Source organism: Rhopilema esculentum, chromosome 21 (genome assembly GCF_057945365.1).
Source record: "Rhopilema esculentum isolate cy_ngs chromosome 21, ASM5794536v1, whole genome shotgun sequence".
Taxonomy (NCBI): domain Eukaryota; kingdom Metazoa; phylum Cnidaria; class Scyphozoa; order Rhizostomeae; family Rhizostomatidae; genus Rhopilema; species Rhopilema esculentum.
In genome coordinates, this window is record NC_142835.1 from 11943976 (window position 1) to 11960028 (window position 16053).

The 16053-nt window shown below is 36.2% G+C and overlaps 1 protein-coding gene across 1 annotated transcript; it reads right to left on the reverse strand.

Annotated features, from left to right (window-relative positions):
- Nucleotides 1-1413: 1413 nt before the first annotated feature.
- Nucleotides 1414-15051, reverse strand: LOC135684475 (DDB1- and CUL4-associated factor 8). Its single transcript, XM_065200055.2, has 14 exons — nucleotides 14325-15051; nucleotides 12512-12571; nucleotides 11779-11859; nucleotides 11093-11187; nucleotides 10198-10308; nucleotides 7635-7662; nucleotides 6051-6098; nucleotides 5696-5753; nucleotides 5319-5373; nucleotides 4210-4262; nucleotides 3480-3610; nucleotides 2865-2981; nucleotides 2648-2755; nucleotides 1414-2135 (listed from the first exon to the last, which is right to left on the reverse strand). Exons 1-14 carry the CDS (start codon nucleotides 14634-14636, stop codon nucleotides 1962-1964), a joined length of 1431 nt encoding a protein of 476 aa, XP_065056127.2. The 5' UTR covers nucleotides 14637-15051; the 3' UTR covers nucleotides 1414-1961.
- Nucleotides 15052-16053: the final 1002 nt, after the last annotated feature.

A 16053-nucleotide genomic window follows, 5' to 3' on the forward strand; every position in this document is an offset into this window, starting at 1 on the left:
ACCTTTTGTGGTTGTTTTGGTAAGAGATGTTGGCTTTTTTTGACAAGACGTCTTTTCTTTGTTTGTTTTTTCCTTTACAAACGACGATGAATTGGTAAAATGTTGGTTTGGAAAATTTATTTTGCAAAGAACATGCAATGATGAAAGTTTTTCGTTTACGAAGTCTATTAAATGGCTTTTTGTAGTCATTAAGTATTAGAACAAAGCTGATTTCAAACATTTTCAAAGGTCAAGGCTATAGGCTGTGTAAAAATGCTTACTCTGAATAAAAAATTGTTCAGCTGAAAATTTTTTGACGACTTTTGTTTATATACAACGCTCTTTCGGCCAAAGATGTTGACTTTTTCATGACAACAGTAGTTTGAAGCTTTTGTTAATATCTAAGGCTACAAGCTTTGGAAAAAGGTGATTTTTAGTGGAAAATTATTTCACTCATACATAGATTTGGGAACTCTGAGTTTCATGCTTAATGCGATCTTCACGGAACTGTATTCTGATACTGTGTATTTAAAATATTTTGTTATCGTTTCCTTTGCAGAGTCGTTTATTGGGACAAAATTTGATTTGTTGTCTTTTCTGTGATTGTTGGATAAAGCCTTGATAAATGTTGGATTTGGATATGACACAGTTGCACTAAAAAGACGTGTTGGGGGACAGTTTTTTATTTATAGTGGTTTGAAATATCAATCAGTGATGGCCTATGCCAAATAAATCCATTTATGGAAGGGAATTAAGTCTTTGCTAAGAAGGGACAGTGGGTTCATCTGGAAACTTCTTGCAAAACAAAAGATGATGCGCGTTTACAAATCAGACAAGTAAATTATTCTATTCGTGTGATCATAACAAATCCATGATAGAAACATCATGAAGCTATCGAAACCATAATAATGATAGGGCTTTGTTAAAAAGGAATCTAGTATGAACTTGGAAAAAATGACAGTTTGGAATTGGAATGCCAAAGTTTAAAATTTGTTTGGTTTGGTTTATAGATCCGTAGAGTCTTGTTAATTACATTTTATTATTATTTGGAGCTTTGTTCAAAATTTGAAGGGCTACGGGAACGCTCTAAATCGTCATCACATCCAAATCAGGGTAAAAACATAGGATTTATGGCTGGAAATGCAATAATTGACAAGTTTTTCAAACATTTAAATTGTATATTTTCGACTGACAATTCGGTATAGATTCTGGTGTTTTCTTTGGATTACCACTTCGAAGAGCACTCAAGTTTGATAATGAAATTTCGTAAAACATTGGACCGCTAGAAAGCTGTTTGGCCACATATCTTACATGGTACTGTGTAGGCCATTGGCCTTGTCTTTCACTAATAATGAAGGCATCATCAATCTGTATCTGTTTACTTTGAATACACACTAATTATATTCAGAAATAATTCCACTGATGACTCAAGTGAAACCAAATAAACAATTTATTGCAATACAACTCTACACAGCGACTAATCACATTTTTGTCCAAGCAACTGCAAGATTTCTAAATATACTTACAACAGCCTACAGTAACTCTTGCGTTCCACAGCCCGCGCTCCTGGATTCATGCAGAATGGTGCAGCAAAATAGCCTTTCTGAACTTACGTTTTTTTCAATTACGTTTTTTCAACTCCTACAGTTAGGCATTCTATAAAAAGTGACAACGCTGATCAAACCGATTTACTATAAACTTTAAATTGAAATCATACCGGGCAATAATCAGGAAGTTATAGCGTGAAAGTGACATTAACTTTTAATTTCAGAGGTACATCTTGCGAAATGATTTAAAGATTTTGCATTCAAGCTTAATATCTCAATGCAGCTTAGTAAAAGCTTAGCGTAATCTCAGTACCAAATTTCCCGAAAGGCAGTGCCGCGCTGAGGCAAGCACCGTGTTCTACCAATTGCTAATGCGATCTTTTGAGGATCTATAATGATAACTATGCTACATCCCAATACAAGTCAGCAAGCAGCTCACGAAGGTGCGCATTGCACTGTGGCAGGCTCCTCCTCAGAGTCAGTGTCACTTTCACTTAGGTCATCCTCGTCTTCATCATCGTCATCATCATCATCATCTTCGCTACTTTCACTTTGCGCCTCCTCACCGTCGAGTCTTTCTCTAGCTTGTCTCCGCTCGTGTGCACGAATCTGTGAAGAAAATACAAAAGATTTTTGAATCCGTGAAATGAGATACAAAGGGAAAATTACAAATTTATAAAAAGTGATCGATCCATTAGAGAAATTAGCAACTCTAATGTTGCATTTATCCACTTATCAAAAAAAATCTGAAAGAACAAGTCAAATAACCTGGCAGTCTTTCACTGTACACGATGAAACAATTTCTAATAAAAAACATGAAATGGAGTATCACTGATTGCCAGTACCACTGTTGCGCCGTGAAACAAGCAGTGTCACCTTATGCCATTATTTTAAATACTGTGTGATCACATGCTGTTGTTGGTTATCCCTTTTCAAATACAATCATATTAGAAATAGCCACACGCAATATTAGCAACACAACGGAAATTCCGAATTGCGTCCTTTGATTAGCTGAATTTCCAAGATGTAAATAAATACACTGTCTAACTAAAAGACGAGTTTTGTACCTCTACCTTTGAGACTGATTCACTCTCACTGCGTTGATAGGAGAAATGACATACCTGTCGTCTTCGAAACCGTCTGAACATCATGAACAGCAATCTTTCATCAAATGGACTGGCGGATCTGGTGGCCTCAGAATGTCTCTCGTCGTCATTCTCTTTCACTTGCTAAAATACAGAAAGACCACATTTAGCTGAAATCATGAATTATATTTGCGTCTCTAGACTTTGAAGATGTCGATTTGAGAAAAAGTTTTTAAAAGACAAGAGCAAATACCTTTCCTAGGCCATCGAGATCAGTTGCCTTGCCAGTTGGAGCCCATACTTTGACATCGTGGTCAAGGCCACTCGTTGCTAAGATACAGCTGGTAGGATGTGGCTCAAGAACATTAACCTGCGAATAGTTGAACAAGTTTAACCTGTGAAGAGCTAAGAACAGGGCTTTCCTGTCGTGTGGTTGTTTGGCATGCTGGGTAGGCTTGAAATTTTCTTACCCAAAAATTACCAGACACTGGCAAAGCAAAATGGCTAAGTCCGTTTCAATATTTTCTGTTGCTTATTTACCTTCCTCGTCGGAATGAAGTGTTTTCCATTTTTATGTTATATTTCTTAAAGCGTTCCAAAATACCTTGCTATAGAAGTTAGCACGAAAAAACATTCTACAGGATATATAATCAAATCATAGAATTGCATTTTAATAGCAAGATGCTAGGACTGGGCAAGGTGAATGAATTCAATTGATAAAGTAGGCTTTTTAACGGATAGCTTATATGAGAAAGGGCATCTCAAAAAACTACGGTATCGATAACCAAAAACAATACACACCTGATATCGATCTGTAAAAAAATTACAAGAAAAATGTTTACTTCAGCAAAATGTGTCACAGGCTTACCACTCCAGCTTCATCCCCCTCAAGAAATTGCACAATGTCTTGAGTGCTTTTCTCCCACAGGAAAACATGACCACAGTCACTGCCACTGACTATAAATTCGCTTTTCGGGCCAAAGAAGTTCACCCCTTTAACTGAAATGAGATTTTGAAGATTACACATTTTATGCAAAATTTTTTTAATAAATGAATCTTGACAAAAAAGGACTGGGTTGTTAAGCATTGTTTACACTATACAACATAGGTGGAACCTGGGTTGAACCTTGGTAGAGTGAATCCAGGTAAGATTTTTTGTAGGTGTAATTGAAAGCTACCTAGGTTGAATCTGGGTACATGCAACCCAGATACCGAGGTGGGTTAAACCAAGGTTCAGCCCAGGTGTGTTCTGAGATGATGTAGTGTAAACGCGAAACTGGGTTGAACCAGACTAATTTTTCTACTGCACATGTTGATAACAGATAACTTAGAAACGAAGGCATCAGAAGTGCCTGAACAAGACAACTACAAATCCACTGAGAGCACTTATTCAGCACGAAAAAGCCATTAGCATTATAGGTAATAACATGCTGTACAACTATGCCGTACCGAAGGTTGAGATTACATGGTTTTCTTCTGGGTAAGGACAATCACATTTAGGTGAATGCTAAGAAGTGCGAACTCATTGGATGTTTTCTTTTGAAACGAAGATTCGATAGCCAGTTATAAATCAATAAATTAACTAAGTCATAAATTACCTGTTGCAGAGTTGCGATGTCCCTTGTAACGATGAATATAATTTGCTCCATCACTGGGACAAGAATGAGCATGCATTCAATGCTTACTTGGATAAAAATGTCTACATAATCGTGACTAAAAATAAGAAATTTATTACCCGAAGAACTCCTTTTATAACACAGAAGAAAAAAACACATTAAGTATTCAATCCAAAAGACCATAACTCTGTTTTTCTTTCTAAAATACAAGTTGGAGGTGCCCATTTGCTAAGGGAAGTCTGTTCAATTCCCTTCGAACTATTTTTGATGTACACAGATGTACGGGGTACTTAGACGTGTGGTACTGCGGGTGGTACTGCGGGGCAAAATAGCATGACAGTGCTCTTGAGAAGCAAACAGAAATTGAAAGAACGACAGTTTCTCCTAGTTGTTAACCAAAGTCTCATTTTCTTTCAGATTAATCTGTACACATAGACAACGGCATAGTAAGAAAAAAGACTAACTTTTCCGGAAAAGATGGCTGAAACAGTCTCACCTCATTTCTTTAGATACAATTAAAGAAGCTGGGTCACGTAACCATAAACGAACATTTTGTGCGGGACAATCTGCGTGCAAGAGGGTTTTGTTTACCAAAGTTGTTCGTCAAAGTTGAGTATCTGACAAAATGGCAGACCGTGAAATCGTGATGCTTGCAGCAATGCTGCCAAGTCTAAATCATTCTAAAACCATCGCTTTCAGCATTGTTTACTTTTCATGAACCTGGGCTTCCTCAGACAGATGTCTCTGTGCTATCTCTTCGGTCACTTCTTCGGCCACTTCTCGTGTTCACGCTGCTTTAAATACGGCTTCTTTTTCCTGGACTGGTCAATGAATTGATGTCGAAATATACGTTTGAAATCAATCAAAATAATTTTTTAGTAACAAAAAACGCTAAAACCTTCTCGATGGGCTGCAATTTTCTGTCCGATCAATTGTTGTTTCTGCTGTGATGGATTCATCCAATCCACAAGCATCAACACAACAACATTGTCCAGCGGCCTTAAATGTGACCCAGCCCCTTCAAAGAGGTAACCAATGAAAATCTTTCCTAAACTTCGAAATCAACTTAAATAACTGTTTCGATGTCTCACCTCATTGTTGAATCAAAAAGATAGATGTCTTCATCGTTGTAACTTGCCAGAATTTCTAAATGCCGAAAAACATGGCTGAATTATAACTAGAAATTACAGTACTTCTTATTGACATATTTTCCAAAAGAAGCAAAAATTCTATCACACTAGGTTCCTATATCTTTATTGTTGGAATCTTTTATAGTTTCTTAGGGAAAAGTACGAGACTAGTAGTTGATGACCCAGAGTCTCCTCACAATTCTGACCTACATATAATGAAATGAATAAAATGCTATTACTATTCTGTAGTCGATTAGAGTTTATTAACAGTATATGCAGCACAAATATTCGGATATCTCAGCAGTTTATTGTGTGACTTTAAAACAAAGCAGACATACCTGTGCCATTGTAATTATAGACCAGGCATGTTATGTTGGCGTGCCAGGCACTTTGTTCCTATCGTATGAATCAGATCATTTTGACCTGGTCATAAAAACTTCAAAACTTCAAAAGGAAAAGGTGTTCGTTCAGACTGTATTAAAGGTACAAATATGTTCTAATCAGACAATGATAACATAGATTTTCCACCAAGTGAACGGAACATGCATTAATGGCAAAAAAGGGAAACCAACTAGTAATTCTTTGAGGAACACGCTAGGATCAAGGAACAAGTTTAATGTACCTTTATTGGCTCTGTCTACATGATGAAACTAAGAGGTTTGTTTTTGCAAAATAAATCAAAAGAAAGATTACCTTCAAATGATCGGGACAAAATGTTTTCAAAATCCCATTTTCCTTTTCCTGTTAGATAGGTATAACACTGTTTAATGATTGCAAAAAGAACTCAGTTTTAAATAGAAGTCGTGACTCTATAATAATCATAAATTGTGAAAAGACAATAGTTAAGTGAAAGGAGATAAAAAAGGATATTTAGCATCTAAGCGAATGCAATGTAAAAAAGTTTAGATACTGCAACCCAAAAAGCGAAATACTTTAAAGAAGACCAGAATATATCTTCATTTTTTCTGTTTTAAGGAAGCTTTGAATAGAGAGACTTTTACTGGAAAGGGAAAAAGCAAAAATGTAAGCGAATTGACTTACCGAGAGATTATTCAGGATTATTCGAGGATTATTCTAGGATTATTCTAGGATTATTCGAGGATTATTCTAGGATTATTCTATTCTATCTTAGACCCCGTTTACACTAGAGTGTTTTATCCGGATAAATTTTTATCCGGATAAATTTTTATCCGTTTACGTTGTACCAGATAAAATTTTATTCGTTTAGCCCCTCCGTTTACACGGTGAAACTAAATGGTGAGTTTTTTAATTAGGCATGCGCACAACCCTTGATTTAAAAACGCGCGAAAATAATTTTCATTGATGTCAGAGTGAACACGTTCATATTTCTGTCATAAAGTCGACAATGCCAAAGAAATCGGAGAATACATCGACAGGAAGTAGCAAGAAGGCTGATAAGAACTTCACATGCTGCTCCAAGGTCTTTCCCAGAACCAGCGAGGTCGTCGATTTCTTCTTGAAGCTTTGAGAATACGACTTATTCTTTGTAGCCGTGAATTGCTATCGTCAACTATTGATTCCAAGTTGCGTTGGCTAACTCTATAGGATCTCTCAGATAGAACAGCTAGCAGAGCGTTTAGCCTTGCTGCAGCAGCTACAGAGCTTCAAAATGCACACAGAGATAGTGTGATGTTTGAAGTGAACTTTCATCCATGATAGTTCAGGAAACAGCGAAAATGACATGGAATATTAACAAAAGTGCGCCGATTTTTTCTCTTGCGCCGTTTCGTTATCATATTTAAATGGTCTCAATATGAAACAGAATAGCCTCACTGTGTATGCGTATAAAAATTTATCCGGATAAAACTGTTTACACTCCCCTTTGCCGGATAATTTTCTATCCGGACAAAAATTTATTCGCTTTCGTAGCAGGATAAATATTTGTACGGCAAAGCGGATAAATATCTACACGGATAAAATTCGCTCGTGTAGACGGAGAGCCTATCCGCATAAATTTTTATCCGGATGAAAATTTATCCGGATAAATCACTCCAGTGTAAACGGGGTCTTGAAAGAGATCTACAGAATGAAACGAATCTCTTCAACATATTTCTCATCACAATATTATCAAGCAGCTTATACAAGTTTCAGAAGAGAGCAAAGTGCAAAGTAAGGTTCAGCGCTATCTGTCAAAATTGTCATCTTTGATGATCAGGTTCTTTTTTGATATTCTATAAAGGTTGAAGTCTGATCTCCTTTGGTAGCCTTAGGCCTGAAATAATGCTGTAGCAAAAGCAAACCAAATCGAATACAAACCTCGAGAACCCTTCTCCTGTCAAACACTCTACAATAAAAACAAACCAGAGTAAGTTTTGAACGAGATTAAAATATCTTTAGCTACTCCACAACACATTTCTCTCGACAAATCAAAACACTCCTCATAGGGCTTCTAGATTGTTACAAACATTCATGTACAAAATTACATCTTCTAAGCCTTTCTTACTAAAAACTGCATATATTCAAACAAACAGCTAAAACCCAAATCAAGTTTAATTTTTTGGTAAACTCACTTTGATGTGTCTACAAATGATCAAAAAGTCCTGGTCACGTTGCTTAGTCTTCTTTCTCAAACAAAGATTGAAACTTTGGATATTCTTAAAAATTTTTGGACATTCCCTTGAACAAACTCAAAAATTGTAAAATTTTAATCAAGTAGTAGAAGGAGTATCTACCAATTCGCACTATACAAGCCGCACTATACCAATTCTAGGGCATAAATTCAGAATTTTGATGTTACTGAGTCATATCAAGAGCGAAGAGCAAACATGAAAAACTGCTACTTCATTAAAAACACGTGGATAGATATACAATTTATTAAAAGAACATTAATCTGCCATAGTTCATTAATCTTCGGCCTATATGCGTTTCGCTACATGTAGAATGTATGCTTTGAACGTGGACTATAATTCGCAAAGCTCCATTGGCAGGGCGCAAGAAGAGATATATCTGGTACTTGCTCGTTTTTCTCCATTCTTACGCAAAAAATTCTTTTCTAGCATCATTTACCAAATCAAGGCTTTTTTCCCCAGAAATTTCGCACACTGACTTTTCAAGGCCAAACACCTGACTACTATGCCACTGCATCTCTGCCTCCAAACTCCTAACAGCTCCGGACGTCTTTTATGGGTCTCCAGCACAGGTTGCGTCTTTCTAAGCACACTAGGCACATCTTTGCAAAGCCTTTCTTTGCATTTTTCCCAGATCACAATTAATCGAATTCGGAGTTCTCCGATATTTCTCTGCTCCATTTAATGTCATACTGACCGAAAAACGTAGCCAGGAGAATTTAATGGAAAACCAGCTCTTATAAAAAACGAGCCTACAACACAGTGTCCTCCCGAAACTTCCCTTCGCATGCTTTACAAAATATGCGATAATTGTACCCACTTCATCGTGATATGTAGCCAATTAGCAATAATGTAGCTATCACCTCTTGACATCATCTGTAACAATACCCTCCCCAAGCAACATATATAATGCATGATTCCGCTTTACCGAGCTATATTCAAATTAAGTTGAAGACAAAAGGCTTCATTGAAAAATACATGCGCTAATGTCAGCCTCACTTTCAAGTCACATCTCCTCAATTTACTCAAGCATTCTTCCATCTCGAGTTGTCTTTGTTAAAAAGGAACTTTGGAAATGGGCAGGTAAAATTTGCAAGAATCCAGATCATCGTTAAATGGGTTTATAAAGTCTTCCTTCTATTTTTGGACACTCTCATTTCAGAAACCAGGATCTCTTACCTTTACGAATCAACCTCCTATAATTTATATTTGTTTAGTCAAGACCATTTTCAGTTCCGAGGGCTTTCTATTCGATGCATAGGAACTGACAAACGTCATACACTCCATTTATAGAAAACTTTTGTATGCTTTTGAAAAACAAACGGCTCTCGAATTCGTGCAACATTAAAGCCAGTTTAATATGCGTTTCGGTACCCTATGCAGAAGTGTAACATTGTGAAACGCAATATGTTTCAAATCATGTGATTTTATTTGTGTTTGTTTCTAACTAGCACCCGAAGGTAGTTCTTGGGACACTGAGAAGCTTATGCTTATCGAGCAGTGTCCTGGTCCTTCCCCTCGATGTGACCACAGTTCATTCCTACGCCTGGAATTACAGAGAGCTGGCGACTCTCTTTACTTTGGGTGAAAGTTTGGTCATGCCAGAGAATCGAACCACGGAGACTTGGGTCTGTAGTCAGCGTCATTCGTTTGTGTACCTGGACCGTTTTGCATGCCTAATTCAACCATTTTTTGGTACCCTATTGTTCCATTGCTTGGGTACATTTTTGCATAACCAAAATTGCCATGCGTTTGTGTACCCGGACCGATATGCATAAAGTTACCGAAACGCATATGCAACGGCAATCTAAAAAATTAAAATTGAATTTACAGCAAAATGAAGTTTGTGTTGCCTTCCACAGCAATTAAAAGCAGCTCATACAAAATTGGGGCATTCTCCGTGCTTTTTTCAAACAACTTTTTATCAATTGATTGTTTTTAGATTCTCGTTTTTCAACAAGGTTTCCCAAAAAATCATCTCGCAACTAGACTGATGTTTCCTTTTGAACAGCTGCCATTACTCACTTACTTTCTTTTGACACTTTTGGGTACAACTGCCTCCATATCTCGCAAATTTCCACTGTTATGAAAGGATAACATCGAAGTTCAGAATCTACGCCCGAGCTTCGATATAGTGCACCTGGTTTATATAAAAATAACACTAAGCACATTTTGATTTCAAAATCCTCGCGCTGGATGGTGATACCACCTTTCTACTATCATACTATTACCAGTAATAACCGAAATAATACCTTGCAAATTGATCTCGTCCTCCAACTGCAAACTCATTCAAGTTTGTTGGATTCAAAAATATTGAATACAAAGGCACCTTCCTGTGCTTGCTATTGTGCAAACAAAACAATCTGGAAAAGACATGTTTGTTCAAAAAAGTCTTGAAAGTTAAATGAAAAGGGAATCAGTCTAAAAATATTGGTCATCAAGCAGCTTGTAATAAGTTCAATTTATTTTCCAGCTGGCTTGCTTCCAACAAAAAGCTTGATCAAAGTTATTGTTTATTCTAAAGCAACTGCCCTGAGGACAACATGTTCTAGATCTAAAAGAATTCAAACAGCCCTTTGTCACATACTGGTGCAAGCAAGCAAGATTATTTGTTGAAACTAGCTACGGTTGTGGTGGCTAATAGCTGATGTGGACTTGCTGTTTGTTCCTCCAGATTAATATTCTAGAATGAAAACCCTGAGTACTCATTTAGCGACCTCGAAGGTTAGAGAGTTGAGTTGGCTGGAGGCTTGTGGAAAGTTATCCTGACAGGACTCGAACCCACAACATTCAGATAAAAAGACGAATGCCTTGACCACTGGTCCACATTTTAGCAGTATATCTGACTATATTCATAATGAGAAAATATAAAAAACATTCATATTCAATATTATTTTGCTTGCTGGAAGAATTTGAAAACTCTTGTGAACTTCTTGTCTTATTCTGACCTCATATGAAGGTGATATAAAATTTAATACTGAAGCTGAAAAACATGTCCACAACATTGACCTTAAACATGAAACCATATGAGTTGCTATTGTAAGAATGATTAAAAGATAAGTGGTTTTGCTCATAAAGCTTGCTCAAATATTGTTTGCAAAAGTGAAAAAAAAACAAACAAACATCAGATATCAAAATTGAACATACTTATTTGGTTTTGGGTCTCTCAGATCAATACTAAACACTATAGCATCTTCCCCACAAGTGAGAAGCATGTGAGGTGAACCAGGTTCAATAGACAGCTATTAGGGAAAAAATTGTCATTAGGGGCTGAAAATATCAGTGAAAAGGTGATGTTAAATTAATTAGAGAGCAAGCCAGTTTAAATAGCACTTGCAAGGAATATCTAGAAAAATATGTAAGCCCAAGGTTCACCTCCTGGTTGCATTCATACAACATCTTTTTAAAACTAACCCAGGTTTGTCTGGAGGGAACCCACTTCTGAAAATGGGATAGTGTAAAAACTCATGGCAAACCTAGGAAAGTTGTTCAAATTATTAAAAACCAACCTAGATTAGACTAACCCAGGGCTTAGCTGGGTTAGTTTCTGTCATGTAAATAGGACATAAGATCATTCTTAATGAGAAAACTTAAGAAGCATGATAAAATTTCTTATATAGTTTCATTTAACTAAGTCGCTTAGTTAAGACTTTTGCCCATTTAACAACAATAACAAATCAACAGTTATAAATAAAACAACATTGGGCTTTCAATGAGTATTGAGCAGAAAATAAATGTATATTCTAACGATTACAGCTTTTTGCTCAACTCAGTTGAAGCTTCCATCACTAAAAACATCTGTTATACAGACGAATGAATTAAATCATGCAAACCTTGTGAGCAGAGCCTCTATGCTGTGCAACTCGTTTTGTTTGTTGACACTGGCTTGCATGAGATAAGAAGGCAACTCTGACCTATAAAATATATTGAAAGTTGTCTTCAAAGATAAAATATAATTTATTAAAATGCAGCATAAACAAGAAGATTCTCAAGTGAAATGAAAGAGATCCTGGAGGTGTGGCAAGCAAACCTCTTTCTCCCTGATAGCACAGCTTTCTGTTTCTAGCACAGCAACTATATTCAATATTCAGGTGCAAAAGCCATTAATTTTCAAGAAGCTTCTGGCACATTGAAATGTTAAGTTACAAAGGATCTTTGGCAGCTGTGAATCATTTTTTAAGTTCATTTGACTTGTTAGAAGACAATCCGAGCACATTATTTGGACAAAAGGCACAAAAACCCCTCATCTAGTTAAGAATATTCAATTATCTGCAAAAATTCATTTTTTGGTATGGGATCTTCTTGAGAAAAATTTCCCAACTAGCAGATACATGATTTTCTTATCATATAATTCCAATTCAATTTTGACAAAAATCTAGCAAACATCCCATCATTACTAAATGGTGTGTTTTTATTATACAATCAGGCCTTGAGAAATGCAAGATGAGATTTCCTAAGCAGGCCCAGATGGACATATGAAATAAAGCCCCTAATAACAATTACAACCTTGATCGGCAATGATTCAAAAAGTTTATTAAAAGTGATTTTAAAAGTTTCTATACTCACTTGTCCATCTCTTGCACAGCTAACAACAGTAGTGTTATTCGAGTTAGGCATGAATTTGGCCTAATAACATAAAAATATGACACTATAATTCTATCAAAAATGGCAAAAAATGTTCATAATGGCACAAATCTCAATCCTAAATTGGTTTATTACTTGGGCCCCATTGCAAGGAAACTTCATGTTATATTTTTTTAGAGGCAATTAAACTTTTTAGAAGATTGAGCATTGGCTTAAAAAACCTAAACCTACAATTTTGAACAGAGCATTTGAGACAAACCCACAAACACATACTTGGTAGAATTCATGTATAGACTAACCTCTACTCCCCCCCCCCCCTCTTTAATTCCATTCAAAGTTGGCACATATGTATTTTAGAAGCAGAGATATCAACATTGAACTGGTGGGTGGGGGTATAAAGCCTCAACACTGTCTTCCCGGATTGTAGGTACCTAGAAGCACATAGCAATATGTTTTATAACAAAAAGAAGCTTATTCATTACCACAAAGAAGCATCTTTGTGCCCAAGGTAGGTTGATCTGAAATAGGTCTTTTTCTTCTAAAAATAATTTAACAAGACCTTTGAGGAAACAGTAGTTTATAACTACACAATTTATTTTCATTTTAACACATGCAAACAACTATGTCATAATATTATCGATTCTGTTTATATCAAATGAATGTTAATAATGTGAGGATTCTCTGGTTACCAATAATGCATAAACTGGTTAATGAAAGGAGCTTCATATAATGGAAATTAAGCTAATCAGAGAAATCTGTTCGAGTGCTCTGATTTGTCGGTCATTCAAGGAGCTGGGGTTTAGGGATTTCAATAAAAGAAAAACAGCCCACCCAAAGAAATTTACATATATATGCATATTTAAACTTTCAAATAATTTGGAAAAGATTCATAGATAAATTTAAAAATTTTTCTGGCTGTTTAAGCAATGGGGTGCCCTCTCACCACAATAGTTGTGTAAATGAAGAAAAGGTCACTGTAGCAGGCTGCTTGACAGGCTCCAAGGAGTTCTTGCGGCAAAAAGTCAATAAAAATGTAGCAAATAGGAAACACCACAATACGTCGAGAATACACAACAAAGTACAATATATTTCGCCTTTACTGATTTACGTGTATTTATTCTCAGCGTATTGCGGTATTTCCTATTTGCTACCAAAATAGTTGTCTTCAAACTTTTTTCTACTTAAAAAACATACATCTTGCATCTTGAAAAACAAACACTTATTATATTTTCTTAAAGTAATTTCAGCAACGCTGTTGAAAATAGTTCTAATAATTTTTCACAAGTGTTCATCTTGTTAAATGGCAGCTAAATGTAAAGCTTCGTCTAAATTTTCACTTTTCTCAATTTTCACTAAATTGATCAGCATATATGTTTTGACAACTTTTGATAAGTCTCTAGGTGTAATATTCAAAAAATTGAGTGAAAAGGATAAAGTTAAACTATTTTCTTCAGTAAAACTATTTGGTAAGATAAAGTAAAACTATTTACTTAATGAAAATATGCCATTACCAAACCATCAAAACTGAAGCAGAATTAAACCAGCAACCAAGACAATTTTAGAAAAAGAATGTTACAAAATCATTAACAGATCTTGACATTTCTATAGCTGGAAAAACAAGATCTTATTTTATTTTTTTGAAGTGGTTTTGCCTTTTTTTAAAAGTAAAGAGGGTTTCCAGATTTTTGTTTTATCAAAAAATTATATTTCAACACGTGAGATAAACTAACTAATTAAAAAATGATAAAAATAAACAGTCAAGCTACAAATTGAGACTTGGTACTAATGTATGTACCTGAAAAACATTGCTGTTGTGTCCACTGTCATACCAGATTTGTGGCGACTTCGTATTTTGCAACCAGTTCCAGACAGCAACATTGCAATCATCAGATCCAGAAGCAATTAGATCCCCTTCGTCATTGAAATTCAATGAATTCACGCATCCATCGTGGAACTTCAACTTACAGGACAGTTCAAGCCTCTGGACAAATGACTTCGATGCAAGCGCCGTTTCTCTGAACTGATGACAGCCAAAAAGGCCTAAGGATCTTCTTAAAGTGCATCGCACTGGGTTCCACTTTTCTGCCTTCATGATTTCTGACGACATCGTTTTAACAAAACAAAAAAATCGAGAAAAGCTAACAATACTTTTCACAGAGTTTCTTGCAACTCTCTTTGGCTTTGGATGTAGCTAAATTACGCATTAATATTTCAAGAACCCCAGGTTAGCAAATATCTTTGTTCATACTCGTCTAGCAAGCAAAATTTTCCTTAAATGAAGGTGAAATCTTTGCGGAGTTTACCTGGGGCGCATTATGCAGTTGCTGTCGCTTTTAAACTGTTTCAACCAAATTGTTCTGCTGACTGATGTGCTGATTGATACTGACAAGGAGCACATTATTGCTATTAGCAGACAGAAAAGCAAAAATATTCTCAAAGAATGGCCATACGAAGCAACGTTCTTTCCAGGTATCGATTCTTCGATCCGCTCTCCACTGTGAAACCCTCTTTCTCATCTGTTTTTAATTTGCGTTGTTGTTGTTTTTCTTTTAATACGAGGCTGGCTTTCAAGAAAAATGGCGCGAAATCTGAAAATCATCACTCAGAAGGGATCAAGATGGGGACTAATAGGTTCATGAACTGCACTGGATGTAATGGTATACGAGAAGGTCAGTCCTGACAAAAAGGAAGAAAACCACCCCTGGAGCAAGAATATTGTTTATTTGGATCTCTTATTATCCATATATTACCTATATACTATGTTTATTGGAGCCTCTTAAGATGGTGCCTGGCGCTCAAAAAAATTTTCGCTACTAAGCAAAACTCAAAAAAAGACTTGCTGAAACGTCTGCCTGCAACAGGTCTGGGGATCTGCCACCCATACTCCACAGACCTGGCTACGGGCTCGACTGTGATTAAGGGTACCCACAGAAGTGCCTGAAAAGGAATCAAGTGTAGCAAGAATCAGACGTTTTAAAGCGCAGAAATGTGCTAGAGGTAGCTAGATACAATATAGGTTTATTCAGTGGTTAACTTTCAGTTACTCTGGGATCCAAAGAGTTGCATATCGGGAAATAGGGCGTTGCGGAGAAGGAGATAAACTCTTCATAATTGTAACGAATCATCGCACCTCTTGCCCTTCACATCTCAACAACTCGCCCACCTTTATTATAATCCTTTTCTCATACCTTGAAGTTACCATTGATTTGCCTTTCTCTATTAGGTGATGCTTTAGCAAATTTTTAGTCCCGCTTCTTTCTCTCCTTATGACCAACGTCATTAGGGGCTGCCGGCTCAGCTGCAAGTTTCTATCAATTGCTTTTCATTTTCCGTTAAGTAAAAGCATCTAGTAACTTGCTTATACTTTAAATTCAACCGGTATGGTTTCCTTTAATTCTTCTCCCTCCGACCGCTGACCATAGTTGAAGCAAAAAGAATAAAAATTTTCGTCATCGAGAGGCTTTTCCTTTGAAAAAATATTTTAGTAAATATTGTACCTAGTCGTGCTATAGTTAGTGACCTAA